The 16,406-nt window shown below is 40.2% G+C and overlaps 1 protein-coding gene across 3 annotated transcripts in view; it reads right to left on the bottom strand.

The window, feature by feature from the left end:
* LOC108702965 (protein TANC1) overlaps positions 1 to 16,406 on the bottom strand; it is a 131,608-nt gene that overhangs the window by 30,879 nt on the left and 84,323 nt on the right. For all 3 annotated transcript variants that reach the window (XM_018238793.2, XM_018238794.2, XM_018238795.2), the window contains 6 exons: positions 14,200 to 14,463; positions 8,070 to 8,195; positions 7,614 to 7,895; positions 4,666 to 4,817; positions 3,230 to 3,461; positions 2,078 to 2,244 (listed from right to left, as the gene is read on the bottom strand). In XM_018238793.2, coding sequence (XP_018094282.1) covers positions 2,078 to 2,244; positions 3,230 to 3,461; positions 4,666 to 4,817; positions 7,614 to 7,895; positions 8,070 to 8,195; positions 14,200 to 14,463 — 1,223 coding nt within the window. The remainder of the gene's footprint in view (positions 1 to 2,077; positions 2,245 to 3,229; positions 3,462 to 4,665; positions 4,818 to 7,613; positions 7,896 to 8,069; positions 8,196 to 14,199; positions 14,464 to 16,406) is intronic.

Below are 16,406 nucleotides of genomic sequence, written 5' to 3'. Positions count from 1 at the left end.
TCAAAAATAAGCTCCTGCTTTGATGCCACTAGGAGCAACATCCAAGGGGTTGGAGAGCAACATGTTGCTCACGAGCTACTGGTTGGGGATCACTGGTCTAGGGTAATGGCAGTCTGGGTAAGGGTGCATTGTTTTTGACAATGCACCCTTTTAGTTTTCTTCTTATCTAACCGAGTTGCACAGCATACCAGAAAATTCACTGGTATAGATTGGCACCTGCAAAGGTAGCATCACACACAAGTCAGTCCTTGGCTCATCAGAGTAACTGGCCGACATGCTGAATAGTACATGCACATGGCCAGTGGGCCAAACAACCTGGTATGAAGGAAAGCACAAGCCCATACATGCCAATTTGTGAATAATATAAAGGTTTAATGCACTGCCATTTCCAACAGACTGCACACAACAAAGCTGCACAAACTCACATTTACAGAGTTAACAGTGAGAGGGGAATGTATTAAATGAAGCTTGGAAACCACAGAGAATTAATGTAAAGTAACAGAAAGCTCTGTCATTTTGTTGCTGAATTGTGCGCACTACAGAAAAATATCAGACATTGCTTTACAGTCATGTAAAATCAGGATCATACTGCCAGGAGGACTATGGGAGGGAATGAGGAGCATTGCTGGAACAAGACACCAGTAACAGCACACACACCTTCAGAGAACCTAGGACAGGGGTGCACTGTAATGGATTTGCAGTAAGGGTCAAAAATAGATATCAGTAAGGGCTCACACAATGTTGCATTTCAAGAGACTTGCAGTAAGGGACAGAAAAGAATACCCTTGACTTCTCAGTAAAGGCTTGCATGATAATGCCATGTAAAGAACTTGCAAGAGTCCAAAAATGAATCCTGTGGCTGTCAGTAAGGGCTCACATGAGCATGTCCCCCAATGGACTTGTAGTAAGGGTCAGAAATACATCCCTGCGATCATGATCATGTCCTGCAAGGGACTTTCAGAAAGTGTCATAAATGGATCCCCTTGGCTGACATAAGAGCTCACATGATAATGCCCTGTTAAGGTGGCCATAGACGCAAAGATCCGCTCATTTGGCAACATTGCCAAACGAGCTGATCTTTCCCCGATATGCCATTAACAAACATGGCTATATCGGGGGTAATCTGATTGTTCGGCCGTAAGGCCGAACGATCAGATTACGATGTGCCATGGGCTCCGGGGGGATCGGTCGGGTCAAAATCAAACCTGACCGATCGACCAAACGACCGATCTCCGCCGGACGAAAGATGTCGACACACGCCACACACGATCCGAAAATCGTACGAATCCTTGATTCGTACGATAGGATCTGTGTGTCTATGGCCACCTTAAGAGACTTGCAGGAAGAGGCAAAAAATTATTTCCTGTGACAGTCAGTAAGGGCTTGCACAATAATGCCCTGCACAAGCCTTGCAACTAAGGCATTTTTAGTCTTCCAAACGATTAAAATGGGTGAGCAGTGTCTTATTAATTGCATGAAAATACCCATTTAAAATAAATTAAACAGGGCTGAAGAAAAGTTGAGAACCTCCAATATGGAGCAGATCATAAACTCCACCAATATTGATTAAATGCACAGGATGAGACTGCAAAAAAGGCCCTTGTAACCTAGTAAACCTGTGAGGCCAGATTACTTAATAAAGGTGCTTTATTATAACTAATTGCTATCCTTTGGAGATACAACACCCAAAACAATAGTAATAGATAGGAATTATATATGACAACATTTAAAATGTGTTGATGTTTGTTTAATGGATGGGATTTGGATTCTAGTACTCTATTTAGCTATTTTGTGATACAGGAAGGACTGATGTTTATCTGTGAGGCAATGGAAGTGTTAACATGTCTCATTCTTGCCACTGTTTACATAATGAAAAGCTGCCTTGGAACAAATGTCACAATTCCAGGAGAACAGAGGAGGTTTGTGTTCAAATTTACATGTCGATGCATGTTACTGAGCCAGTGTGAAAATGCCTAACTTGTTACTGACCTCCTTCCCCAGCCATCAATGGGTGTGAATGGGTATGATAATCTTTACATATGGGCATCTGCCAGGCCTTTATAACAAGAAAGGTTACCTGAAAATTAGTCCGTACTGTCATAATAAGTTTCATCCAGGGAGGTAAGGACGGAATGATTTTAGCAAGGAAAGATGCTATGGTGTCTCCATAATCTGGTTTATGAAATTCAGCTTCATTTAAACCATCGACTAAAATGATGACTTCTTCATGAGGGATTTTCCTCTCTGGGTAAATAAAGTATAAAAAGGAAAAAAGGTTCAATTATTTTTAATGCATTTTACTAGATTTGGGGATCTAGATTAGACCCCCTGTAAAGTAAGCATGCATTTACAACGGAGTGAAGATGAATGTACACTATATGATCTGCATTTTTGCTGAAGTTGTCAAACAAGTAGATCTTATCCCGATCTGGCAACACACAGAGGCTAAATTAAGCTGATTTAATTGGCCCCTTGGAAAGTTGGATGAGGACTGCAAGAATGAAGTGATTCAGCTCCCCTGATGTGAATTTTTAACCTGCCACCCGGAAAGCACCATACTTTAGCCAATAAGTAGCCAAAACTAAGTGGAAGGCCTAAGTAAGAAGCTTTCATCAGATTGCCTTGTCACGACTACTGTGGCTGTTTTCTATCTTATGATATAGCACACACATGAAAGACAGCAGTGTTGCGAGAGCCGACCAAAAACCTGTGGGACCCATAAGTCAAGTGAGTTTGGGCCAGTGCAACACTCTTTCAACAGGTAGTGGGTAGGTCAAACCCTGTCCTTGTCTCCCAACCTCCACCCCCCCAACACAATCAACATCCCACCGGCCTTAAAAGTTACTTTTAAAGGACCATTTTATCCTGCTCCTGAATAGTACTGAAACTCTACCCTCAGCAAGTAACAAGTCTATAAAAGCAAGAGAAATTGAGGTATAAGATTGCTTAAAATATATATTTTGGTGGCCCTGTTAACAGAAGCTGAAAATAGTGACCAAATACAAATGATTAAAAGATGATATCTGAAAAAATAATGTGTTCTTGAGAGCGTAATAGGGACCAGTCACAAAAACACAGTAGATGTAGCTATGGGAGTGCAGTTGTTTAACGCTGACTGGAGCTAGTTTTTATACAGTAGTTAGGTTTCCACTTAATGTTCCTCTTCATTTCATAGCCACAATTATTCCCCTAACATCCTTTTATAGGTAAAACTAAAATCCTGATGTACCTCTCCGGAGGCTTGACATCGGTTCCAGAATTCCTCGTCTAAAAGCAGCTATAGGGTCTTGTACACAGGACCGAAGGCTGAGCATGCTCTGTAACTGAGGTTCCTTGATCAGAAGTTCCCGGTAAGCTGACAGCTGATGGGATCGGCATAGCAAGGCTGCAACACTGTGCACAAATTCTGGAACCAGGCATGTATATGTGTTGTCTGCTTGACAGTAGTGATAGGCAACAACCTGCCAAAAAAAGACTAACCATTTAACAACTGTTCCAAAGAACATGCCAGCCGTAAAAATGATCCCAAATATACAATAATGGCACAACGGGCCCCCTTCAGCTCCACTGTAATGAGAGGGCAGAAGATTTATTAAAAAGTCTTAGACTGACCATATACAGAAAGATAACCTTTTTTTGGCCAGGTAACCTAATAATTGGAAATTTAAAAAAGTTGAAGGTTGATCTCAGCTTGAAGTATACGTTCAAACGGAAATCTTCACAAAGTGGTATGTTGTACCCTGCCTGATCGATATCTGAGTGCATCAATCAGATATTAAACTGGAAACTAACCACTTGAAGTCTGATTCTTGGCAAATAGGCACTTGATACCTCCCGATATCTGCCTTTTTGGACACCGTAGGACACACAAGGAGATTATTTACCCCTATAAATCTTGGCTTCTGCGGGCAAGGAAACTTTGGAAAAATGAAGCACAGCATTTGTTATCCCATTGGTGCTTTCCATTATCACTGGTGGGAAAGTATTTGCAGGAGATTAGTTGTCAGAGATTAGTGCGGTAGCGAAGAATTATCCCGGGCGACTAATATCCTTGTGTGCCAGTGCCCTAAGAAATATGGCACTCCATTTATTCTGCTTTCAGAATGCAATTCAAAAACTAGTACAGAGACCTGAAAGCAAATTATAATTTTGGTATTCATATTTCATATTGGCAGTGATATTTCATAAGTGAAACTTGTGTGTTAGATGTGAAATGCAAGTGAGGTCTTGTTGAAAGATGTTAGAGAAACTGTTCTATAGCACTCTCTCATCTTTGATCAAAATCCCTAGGGAAGCCAGTGTAAATTGTGTTTACTATATAGTAGTGATGTGCATGGCAACCCGAAGCCTGCGGGACACGCGGGTTCACTCGCAGTTTGGGTCAACTGGTGCACAAAGTTTGAACCAAAGTCCGCCGTGGGTGGGCAGACTTTAGCCTCCTAGCTCCCCACTTATACTGGACACACTCCTTTTTAGATATGCTCGCACCAGCGTGCACCTCCCCCTTCTGTGACATCACAGCAAGGCGGGCGCAGGTATATAAATAGGAGGGAACAGCAGGTTGGGGTTGGGTGCAGGGTCTCGGGGAGTTTTTCTTGACCCGCGCATCACTACTATATAGTCTTCAACATCAAATATTTAATTGAACAATAAGGTCCTTGTTACCTTAGAAGCCAGGTGCTTTAGTGAATCATCCATTAGCTTTTGATGTTCAGGACTTCCACGTGTCCCCAATGTTTTCAAGGTGCTTGAGCCAGACATGGCAAAGCTAAGTGGAGATGTCTGTGAGAGTGGGATATCCTGAGTGGGGTCTACACCTAATGAATCAAATATACAGAAATCCAATTAGATGCCAGGTGAAGATAAAGGAAGAATATGCCATACTAATCAACTGAATGAATGAAGGTGACTATTGGCTTTGCTCAGTGCCAATATAAAGTGTGGCATTGCCAGTTAATTATCTCTGTCTTTATTGCAATGCATTATAACACTTATATGTGTATATGACATATGAACTGAGTAGAAAGACCTGTTGGTAGTTAAAGGGATACTGTCATGGGAAAAAAAATCAAAATGAATCAGTTAATAGTGCTGCTCCAGCAGAATTCTGCACTGAAATCCATTTCTCAAAAGAGCAAACAGATTTTTTTATATTCAATTTTGAAATCTGATAAGGGGCTAGACATATTGTCAATTTCCCAGCTGCCCCAAGTCATGTGACTTGTGCTCTGATAAACTTCAAGAACAATGGGAAGGTAACCAGATAACAGTTACCTAACACAAGATAACAGCTGCCTGGTAGATCTAATAACACTCAATAGTAAAAATCCATGTCCCACTGAGACTCCTTCAGTTACATTGAGAAGGAAAAACAGCAGCCTGCCAGAAAGCATTTCTCTCCTTAAGTGCAGGCACAAGTCACATGACCAGTGGCAGCTGGGAAATTAACAATATGTCTAGCCCCATGTCAGATTTCAAAATTGAATATAAAAAAATCTGTTTGCACTCTTTCAGTGCAGAATTCTGGAGTAGCACTATTAACTGATGCGTTTTGGAAAAAACATGTTTTCCGATGACAGGATCCCTTTAAAATATCTTGGAGGTCTCCTTTGGCTGACTACACAGTTTCCATAGAAATTCATGTTTATTTACTGAACTAGACTTTTCCTGGCAGTCTCAGGTGCTGTAACCCATTAGAGAGCATTCCCACAAAAAACACTGTACTTGGTTACTAAACTCCGAGATAGATTCCAGCAGCACCAAACTAAATGACTATTAAACTTTCTCTCATTGCATCGCACGCAGCCGAGCAGGAAACTGGAGAAGGAAGTGCGATAGCGAGCAAGTGTCACCAGGCCCATACATTCACACTACAGCCAATAAACCATGGGGGGGGGGGGGGAGACTGGGAGAGGTGATACATTGCTTATCTTTCCAAAAGCAGAGCTGGCAAAGCGTGAGAACTCAAACATTTCCAAGAAAATAGGTATGAGTGAAAGGTTTCACAATTATGAACATTCTGTAAAACTCTTCTGTTGTCCATACTGCTCTTGAATATAGCAGCCCAAACTTTCATCAATTAGATGACAACATAGAGACATTTCGGTTCAGTTTTGGCTTGCTGATATTCTATATTATTCAAACATCACAAGGGGAAGTAAAAGTCAACAATAAAAACATTTTTGTATGCAAACCAGAAGGCATTCTGGGAAGGATATCTCGTATCGTCCTACTAAAACTTCCATCACCATGGAACACCCTATAGATGTTCGGGCAGTTGGCGATAAGATCCAAACTAATAGTTCTGCCCTTACTGGGGCTCATCAGTGTAGTAAAGGCTTTCTGATCAATATTTGTAGAGCCAAGAAAGCTGATCCACAAGAAAATAATTTGGGTGAGGAAATAAAAGTATAAGGATAGTAGGAACACTATATAGCAAATATGAAACTATATAGTAAGGCACATCACCATATATAATGTCACCCAGGGGTTAGAGAACCAAAGGATACACTAGCCATAGTAATGTAAATGAATGAAGGGATTATTTTGCTGTCTGAAGTGGGTGGTATAACCTCTGTGTGTTAAACTCCCTTTATTAACATTCTTAAAGGGATACTGTTATGGGAAAACATGTTTTTTTTTTTTTTCAAAACGCATCAGTTAATAGTGCTACTCCAGCAGAATTCTGCACTGAAATCCATTTTTCAAAAGAGCAAACAGATTTTGTTATATTCAATTTTGAAATCTGACATGGGGCTAGACATATTGTCATTTTCTCACCTGCCTCCAGTCATGTGACTTCTGCTCTGATAAACTTCACTCACTCTTTACTGCTGTACTGCAAGTTGTAGTGATATCACCCCCCCCAGCAGCCTAACAACAGAACAATGGAAAGGTAATGAGATAGCAGCTCCCTAACACAAGATAACAGCTCCCTGGAAGTTCTAAGAACTGCACTCAATAGTAAAAGCCAAGTCCCACTGAGACTGATTCAGTTACATTACGTAGAAGAAAGAACAGTCTGCCAGAAAGTTATTCCATCCTAAAATGCAGGCACAAGTCACATGACTGGGGCAGCTGGGAAACTGACAAAATGTCTAGCCCCATGTCAGATTTCAAAATTGAATATACAAAAATCAATTAAAAATTATTCTGGAACAGCACTATTAACCGATGTGTTTTTCCATGACAGTATCCCATTAAGTAAAGTGTGAGCAATCAGTAAAATTGGTAAGCAGAGCTGTTATAGTAGACTTACACTGTTTTAACTCATGGGCCGCTTGGGGCCCCAGTCATTGCATGGGGGCTTGAACCTGAATCTCAATGTGTTTTTTTTTTTCTATTTGTATATTAGGATTTCTAACCTATGGCTGGGACTAATTCCAGAATATCCTGAGACACTTCAGCTGCCAGTAGAATGCTAAGAATAGTAGCTAAATAACAGCTGGAGAGACACAGGTTGGACATGACTGCTGTTAACACTAAGATTATCTCTCACATTATAATATAACACAACCCACGGTCCAAATTTACTTAACGTAAAGGCTCAAAAAAGTAGCATTGGCTTAACAGATGAGATTCTATTACACCATAAAACTGTGTATTGAACGTACTCCTGGGAGATGAAGAGGGACTGTTGGAAGCGATCTGCCTCATGCGGGTCCCATGGCAGCTGAGTGCTACTAGCTTGGAAATTATGGCAGTCTTTCCGAATCCAACACAACCCGCAATCACAACTCCCCGATGCTCTGGCGGCTCAGCACTTTTCAGCTTCTCCTCTATTTCTTGAAAAAGCCAGCCCCTCCCAACAAATACTGAGTCTGTTGTTATACTTGGCACCTCGAACAATAAGGGCTTCAGCAGAATGTCCTGTGGCTTGTAGGGGACAAAGCGTGCTGCAAGGGAGATAAAAATGATTTCAGTGTCAGGACAGGTAACCGTGTGAGTGCTGGAGGGATCAGCAGTGAAATGAATACATATTACTTCCAGCCATGGAGCAGTAAAAGTAGCCTGTAGCCTGAACAACAGGTAGGCTATAGATGACCATGCATCTTGCCCAGTTTACTGACCTTTAATCTCCTGTTGAACCCGTGTGCCTGCAGTATTATTCCAGGGCATCCTGATTGAGGTTCGCAAAGGTACATTTCTTTGAACATCCAAGTAACCCAAGTCTTCAAGTTTGGTCGAACTTGTGGCTGCAAACAGGATGTCATTAGCGCTGATATTTATAGCGAATTCTTATAGTAAAATATAGGATGTCATTTATTCAAAAATAGATGGTAGTTTAAATGCAGACAAATTCTGAAGTGAAATATATTGGAATTTGCATCTCTGCTTCTACTTGCATTGGCTGTAAATACTATGCACACAGTGTTCTGTAGGCAATCCCGTAGTGTCTCAGGCACCAGATAGGGGTTCTGTAGCAATGATCAAACATTTGCCCTGGACTAGCAACTCAACGCAATTTAAAAATTATACAAAAAATTATACAAACTGCAATATAGCAGAGTAAGATAACTGCTGATATGTTGTTCTATGCGGATGGCATGGGGAGAACTTTGCTCATGTTAATAAATTACCCACTTAAAGGAGAAGGAAAGCTACCAAAGCAGTTTATTGGCAATAGATTAGCCACAATAGTGCAAGCTATAACACTAAATTTATTCTGCAGAATGCTTTACCATACCTGAGTAAATCTCTAGACGCACTGTTTGTTTAGGATAGCAGCTGCCATATTAGCTTTCTGTGACATCACTTCCTGCCTGAGTCTCTCCCTGTTCACTCATAGGTCTGGGTTAAGATTACAGCAGGGAGGGGAAAAGAGAGGGGGAGAGGAGCAAACTGAGCATGCTCAAGTCCTAGCCCTGAAGGTTTAAGCTGAAAACAGGAAGTCTGATACAGAAGCCCATGTGTACACAATAGAAGGAAAGAAATGCTGTGTTTCTTTTGACAGAGGACTCAGGGAAGCATTACTTTGAGGGTTTACTGGTGTATTTATATAGACCTTTCTGATAAAGCTTAATTTTAGCCTTTCCTTCTCCTTTAAATAGCCCAGAAAATGTATGGGGCAGGGACACATGCCTAAAAACAGGATCAGTGTAAGGCACAAAGCATGAGGCCATGAACAGGGAAAGAGAGCCTTACAGGATGTTGTAGGCAGCAATATGCAGACAATAAAATGTTGAGGTTAATTTAGAGCTGTTTTCCTATATAAATACATATATCCTGACAATAGTTCTCTGTGTGTGTGAATGAGAAGCACTTCTATAAATGGAACTCTATGTGGTTTACCGGTAGACATATGCAGGCACCTCAAAGGATTAGCGACTATAGAAACAGAAACATGCTGAGGGAATTATAGTAAGTAAACAACATAACAAACCAACTGTTTTATTACATTCCAACTGTACATAACACTTGCCAAACATATGCTATACTGTATATTATATCATATTCTGTTCTCCAACAGCCACAGTCCCTTCCCAGAGATGATTAACCCACTGCTACTATAGGCACCATCTCTCCCTACTTTACCTGCTATCCCACAGCCCCTTCCCAGAGACTATTATCCCACTGCTACTATAGGCACCATCTCTCCCTACTATACCTGCTATCCCATAGCAACAGTCCATTCTCAGAGACTAATATCCCACTGTTACAAAAGGCACCATCTCTCCCTACTATACCTGCCAGCCCACAGCCACAGCCCAGATACTATTATCCCACTGCTACTATAGGCACCATCTCGCTCTACTATACCTGCTATCCCACAGCCACAGTCCCTTCCCAGAGACTATTATCTCACTGCTACTATAGGTACCATCTCTCCCTACTATACATGCTATCCCATAGCCACAGTCCCTTCCCAGAGGCTATTATCCCCACTACTACAGGTGCTGGTGGGCTGCTACATTTAAGACTGAACTTTCCCACACTCTTCCTATACAAAACTGAAGACAGCTCTGCATGTATTAGGTACAGTATATTCCCCTCTGTGCAGCATTATTAATACAGTTGTTTACATCTGGTTCCCTTGCTTGTCTAGCAATGGGTGGCCTGTAATGAAAAGATAAGAGAAGGGAAATGAAAGAAATCTGTTATGGCTGGATGCTTTAATGATTTTTTACTGAGGACAGAGTTTTATACACAATTGTATATATGTGGGGCCTTGAATTAATTATTCACAAAGCAGTTTAGAAAGCCCCTTAACTTCATCATCTGGGAGGATCCCAGCAATGACATGCTGCCATCCATTTAGCTAATTAGAACTGCAAACCCAGGTAACTTAACACAAGGGTTACTAGTGAAGGATTCTGGGGATTGTAGTTCTGAACATCTGCTTGGCCTCCCTCTATAAAAAGTAACATGAAACCCAAAAGGGTTACAGTTACAATGCTACAAATTACATTATATTAAATCTAAATGAATTTAAAAAACCACATCCCAAGAGTCAAATGACTATAGTGTAAATAGTGAATTAGGTTTATGTAAACAATAAGCCCTAATACACATTTGAAGCATATTTCCTCTTGGCTACATTTTCACAATTGTGTTACCAAACAAACAGTAAGAGGAGGAAGGCAATGAAGGCAATTTCATGCCATGTATTGCTGACCTTGTTGTCAGATTAGAAATAAGAGAAGGCTAATATATAACTTGAGCATTAAAGGAGAACTAAACCCTAAAAATGAATAGGGCTAAAAATACCACGTTTTATATACTGCACTTATTGCACCAGCCTAAAGTTTCAGCATCTCAATAGCAGCAATGATCCAGGACTTCAAACTTGTCACAGGGGTCACCATCTTGGAAAGTGTCTGCAACACTCACACAGTGAGCTCTAAACAGCTATTGAGAAGCTAAGCTTAGGAGTCGTCACAAATTATCAAGCAGAAAATGAGGTTAGTCTGTAATATAAGATTATGCTACAGGGCTGATTATTAAATTCTGATGCTAATTGCACTGGTTTCTGTGCTGCCATGTAGTAATTACCCATATTAATTACTAATCAGCCTTATACTGTGACATTTGTATTCTATGTGTACTGTATATTCTGAGTTGGTCCCTAAGCTCAGTAACTGTCAGTACCATGGAGCATGTGCAGTGAATCAGCAGAAAAAAAGATGAGGAGCTACTGGGGCACCTTTGGAGACACAGATCTTCCCTGCTAAAGGGCTTTGTTGCCTTGGGCTGGTACAGAAGCTCAAAATATAATGTACAACATTTCCAGCCTACTTCTTTAGTTTAACTGTCCTTGTCCTTTAATGGCAGTTAACCTGATGGTCAGGGACTGACAGCTAACTGCATGTCTAAGAGATACCATTTCAATGATACGGCAAAGTCATATTCCCACTGTTTACTAACAATCCAGTGGCTGCTCATTATCCAAGAAGGGAACATGCAGATGGCATAATAAGCATTGGTTTTGCCCCCCCATATAAGAGGTTCTGCATCAGCTGAGGCATTGCTTGCCTCTATATAAAGAGAAACATCAACTTCATCAATTCTTGTCCAGCACAAGTTCTTTCCCCCTTAGGAAAAATAACCTGGTACAGCTCCAAAACCAGGCACTGCAATCAATGCAATGTGTCAATAGGAAAATAATCTAGAGCCAAGACACCAAAGAACAAACCTGTGACATTAATAACCAGTCTAAAAGCAGGGTCTGGCTTCCTTTTCTCTGACACTCATGTTCAATGGCACAGTTTATTTGCACCTTAACAGAAGTGATGGGGGCATACTTTATTGGCAACAATTAAAAACAACATCTTGTGCTCTGACACAGATGGTTATTTACAGGGAAGGTTTACCCAAGGCATGGGACATGGGACACTATAAATGCAGATATGAAGAACACATGTTTTATGCTCAATTTACATTTTGCACTCTTACATTATGGATCAGGGTTTAATGAGTTTTTTCTGAGTTTTAGACACCCCACTCGACCTTGACAAGGTTTGTTGGCTTGTCTCACAAAACAGCAGCAGTGGGTCAGTCACTTAAACTTACAAAACAACTAGGAAGCTGCCTAGTGTTTTACGCCTACTCATAGGATCAGTTTGTTAAGCCCAGACCTGATGGAAGAGTCCAACGCCAGAATCATCTCTTCTACCTGTACGCAAAATGCACTCAGCAAGATACATGCCTCGGCTGCTGCTCTAAAGCCAGCAAGTTATAGCATAGCCCACACCTACTCAGTTCCCATCACTATGTTCCTCCCTAAAGAGACACCAGATCCCAGTGCTGCTGGCTCATCCTGAAGGAATGCAAGAAAATTAGTACATGAAAATATTAAGCGCTCCCAAAGCGCAGAGCAGTTAATGTCTATAATGTAACAGCCAACATGCTGTGCCCACCTTTTCAGCTACAGGTAAATGGCACAAGTATCTCTGTGCAAAGGGATACAAGAGATTCAGTTCCTGATTCATCAGTCAGCAAATACATCCATGAAAAACAAAGGGGAGCACTTTCATGTGGTTAGTAAGTCTATAAATATGCCCTTTCATAGAGCTGTGTACTGTATCTTCCCTTTTCCCTATTATGTACAATATGTTTACTCAGAAGGAGAGCCAATAACAAGTTATGTGCAGACCAGAAATTCTGCTTAAAAGATGTAGAACATGGCTGACTGCAATTGCCATGTCGAAGCAACTATGAGCGATGGGCCATGTGTAACTATGAGATGGGTAGCCAATCAGGGGAGATTAATCGTCCTGCTATTAATCCCCTCTATCAACATTACAAATCTCCTCTAATTGCTTTCACACCTGAAATAATAAAAATTGCCAATGGGAAAACATACAAATCACTTTGGCTTTACAAAGTTGCCCGAAGTTACCTTTTGAGGCAACTTTGGGTCACTTTGGAAAGCTAAAGTGACTCGTATGTACCGTATTACCACCAGCGATGCATATTATTGCCAATGGGAGAGCATTCTGATGAGATTAGTAGCTCGTGCTGGAGGAGATTAATCACGGGGTGACTAATATCCTCAGGTCACAGGGCCCTAAGAATGACCACAGAACTAGGCCAATCATTGCATTAAATATTCACATTAAACAGATCTGGACAAAAACAGCAACAATACAACGTCATTTAAGAAAGGCATGGCCAATAAATGTAATATCTGTAGCAAAAGAAATGTTCAGAACTTGCACTTGTAATCAGGTTTACAAACTGACACCTGCATCTGAAATTCCTGTGTGCCTTAGAATAGTATGATAAGCCAGCTATTCAGTCTAGTGGGCAGAGAAAATTGTCCCATGTGCTTATTTAACACTCTGATATGATTTACCCTGTACAAAGGGGTCATAATATGATGCATCTGTCAGTAGGAGCGATTTGGGCAACACATTTCTCTTTTACAAAATGTAAATAAATTGCAATACTCACCAAATATCTTGCATATATTTCTGTGCTCTTGACCTTTCTGGTTACTTATTGTAATGAAGAATACAGCCTATTGGGAATCTGCTCTAATGTAAGCTTAAAACATAAGGCTGCATAATTGTGTCTGTTCTTATATTTCTGCATTTAGTTGTACAGGTATGGGATCTGTTATCCGGAAACCCTTTATCCAGAAATCTCCGAATTACAGAAAGGCCATCTCCATTACAATCAAATAATCCATATTTTTTAAAATGATTTCCTTATTTTCTGTCGTAATAAAACAGTACCTTGTAATTGATTCAGACCAAGACACAATTAGCCAGCATTCTGGATAACAGGTCCCATACCTGTACAATATCCTGTGGCAAACCACACTTCCCTATTACATTGTTAGAGCCTACTGTATGTCACATGGAGAGCATTTCAGGCAATTAACACATGGTGAAATGCCCACCATGTTAAATAGCACTATGGGTGACAACATTGCAGCACATGACAAAAATACCTGACTTGACCCCCAAGTGCCACAACTACAGTATATGTGTATTATGAGCAACATCCCTTTGTCACATAATCTTATAATAAGTTGTTGTCTCCTAGATGATGACCCCCCCCCCTCAACCTTTAACTTGTGAGCTTGGCAGTGGCAGGAGGTATTATCTTCCTTCAGCTAAGAGGCAGGCAAGAAAACCTTACAACATTTTTTTAAAGCAGCACCAGAGATTTCAGGTATTCCGAATACTGCTAGTTATACATATAATGATAGAGGTGCTATAAGTTCAGATCAGTGAACTGGTATATGCACATTACCTGCTACAGAGTTGGGCCGCTGCATCACCAAGGAACTGGAGTTCTGCACGTAAGAAACTGGGCCTTCTGCATGAGGAACATCGATCTTTGCTAAACAGTCCACCGTCACACATGTTTCTTCTTCCACTACTGGGGAGCAGTTATCCGTTCTCCGCTCATGAATCATCCCCTGGTGATGGGACCCGGCCCTTAAGCTGCTATCCCTGCTCCACTCCAGACTGGATCCACTGCGGTCATCATTTTCAGAGGAGCTTGTGATGGTTGCTGAAGAATGAAGAGAAAACTGATTTTAAAGAATGGAAGCAGGTGAACAGCTGCCATTTACTTGCTGCAAAGTTATTTAGAAGCTACAGTAAAGTCCTTTAACTCAAAGTCAGATGCAGTAGAGCATTTGGAGAGCTGCAGTTGTATGCTTTGACACACAGAGCAAATTGTTAATGGTTGAAGTCTGTTGTGACTTGATTTAATACCTGTTATACCGGAGTGATTATCATTCAGTAACCCTGCTACAATACCCAGTAGATAGATTCCCTCCTCCCTAGCAGTGCAACCTGCCTTGCTTCACACCAATGTAAATAAATAATATGATGGCTGTCGCTTTAACATACATATGTATGAAGCTTGCAGGTCTGTCAGCCTTCAGGCTAGCAAGCCAGTTCAGGAGCAATATGCTTTTACTCAAAAATAATTCCCATGAGTTTGTTGTGTGAACATCCAGGGCCTAAGGGTGAACAGCAACATTTTAAATGAAAAGTAAAAATTTATAGATTTATCTACAAAAGTTTCAGCAGCACAGTTTAGTGAGTTTGTTGTATCTTGTTGTGTTTTACTCAGTTATGATTTACAATTTTTAAACCCTACAGCTATATTCTGTGTTTCTTTTTAAAGGTATTAAAGAAACAGTAAAATCAAAAAAAATATTTAAATTAATTAAAATATGAAGTACGGTTTCTCTGCACTGGTATAAGTGGTCTGTTTAGAAATACTACTATAGTTTATATTAAAAAGTGGCTGTGTAGCAATGGGGGCAGCCGTTCAAAGGACCAGATGCACTACGTAGAATCCCATCGTATTCGAATTCAGAGCTAATCTGTTATCTGTCTGTGCCATTTAACCTTGTTAGCTTGAATGGCTGCCCCCTGGCTATAAAATAGCCTATTTACATAAACTATAGTAGTCTTTCTAAAGCAACCCCATAACATTTACCAGTGCATGCTTTTTCTGACGTTACTGGTCCTTTAAAGAGGATAGAAACCAAAAATTATACTTTTGCCTAATGAAATGTAATTCTGAGAAACTTTCCCATAAAGCTTGATTTAAAACCTGCACTGGTGTAAAAGTTATTTGCAAATGTATTTTAAATTGAAAGCAGTGTCTCTGTTCTTTTCTCTACAGCTAGTTAGGTCTCTTAAAACAATGTAGCAGAAGCAATCCTTGTTTGCCTCTTCATAGGCCTGTTAATTATCTGCCTGCTGCTACATTGTATCAAATAGAAACAGTTAACATTTAACACATTAGTTAATTAATTTCTCAGTAGAATCAGCGCCATGCCAGCAAATAATGTATCAAATGTAACAGCTGCTCTGGGACACACTTTACTACAGCCCAGGGGACAAGATAGGTAGTAGTTGAAGCTTTTAGAAGTATAACTAAGGTATTAAATAAAAATACAAAATAGAAAATTAAAGTCATTATTTATGGTGTACAACTGGAAAACAATATGTCTTGTGAGGGTGAAATAACTCTTTAAGTACAGCAGTCTTGAATGACTGTTGACAGAAAATAAAAGGAAAAAATTAATAAGTAGACTCTGCTCATTAATATGGGATGTTACTTATTCCATTTAAACTGGTGCAGAGAAATTAAAGTTCTAATGGAGTTCTTAAAAAAATAATTCCGGCATGACCTGGCATCCAGCTAAAGGGGTAGTTCACCTTTAACTTTCTGTGTATTATAGAATGTCCTGTTTGTAAAAACTTTTCAGTTGTTCCTCAATTTTTTTTTTATAGTTTTTACATTTTTTTTAACAATGTTATTGTTATTTTTTATTACTTCTCTTTCTATTCATACCTCCTATTCATCTGCCAGCCCCTCATTCAAACCACTGACTGGTTGCTAGGGTAGACTGAACCATAGCAACCAGACAGTTACTGGAATTCTAGACTGGAGAGCTGCTAAACAAAATACTAAGAAATTAAAAAAAGAAA

This window comes from Xenopus laevis, chromosome 9_10S (genome assembly GCF_017654675.1).
Source record: "Xenopus laevis strain J_2021 chromosome 9_10S, Xenopus_laevis_v10.1, whole genome shotgun sequence".
In the NCBI taxonomy this organism is placed as follows: Eukaryota; Metazoa; Chordata; class Amphibia; order Anura; family Pipidae; genus Xenopus; species Xenopus laevis.
The sequence above is the reverse complement of the archived record's forward strand: the minus strand, read 5'-3'. Positions and strand labels throughout refer to the sequence as shown.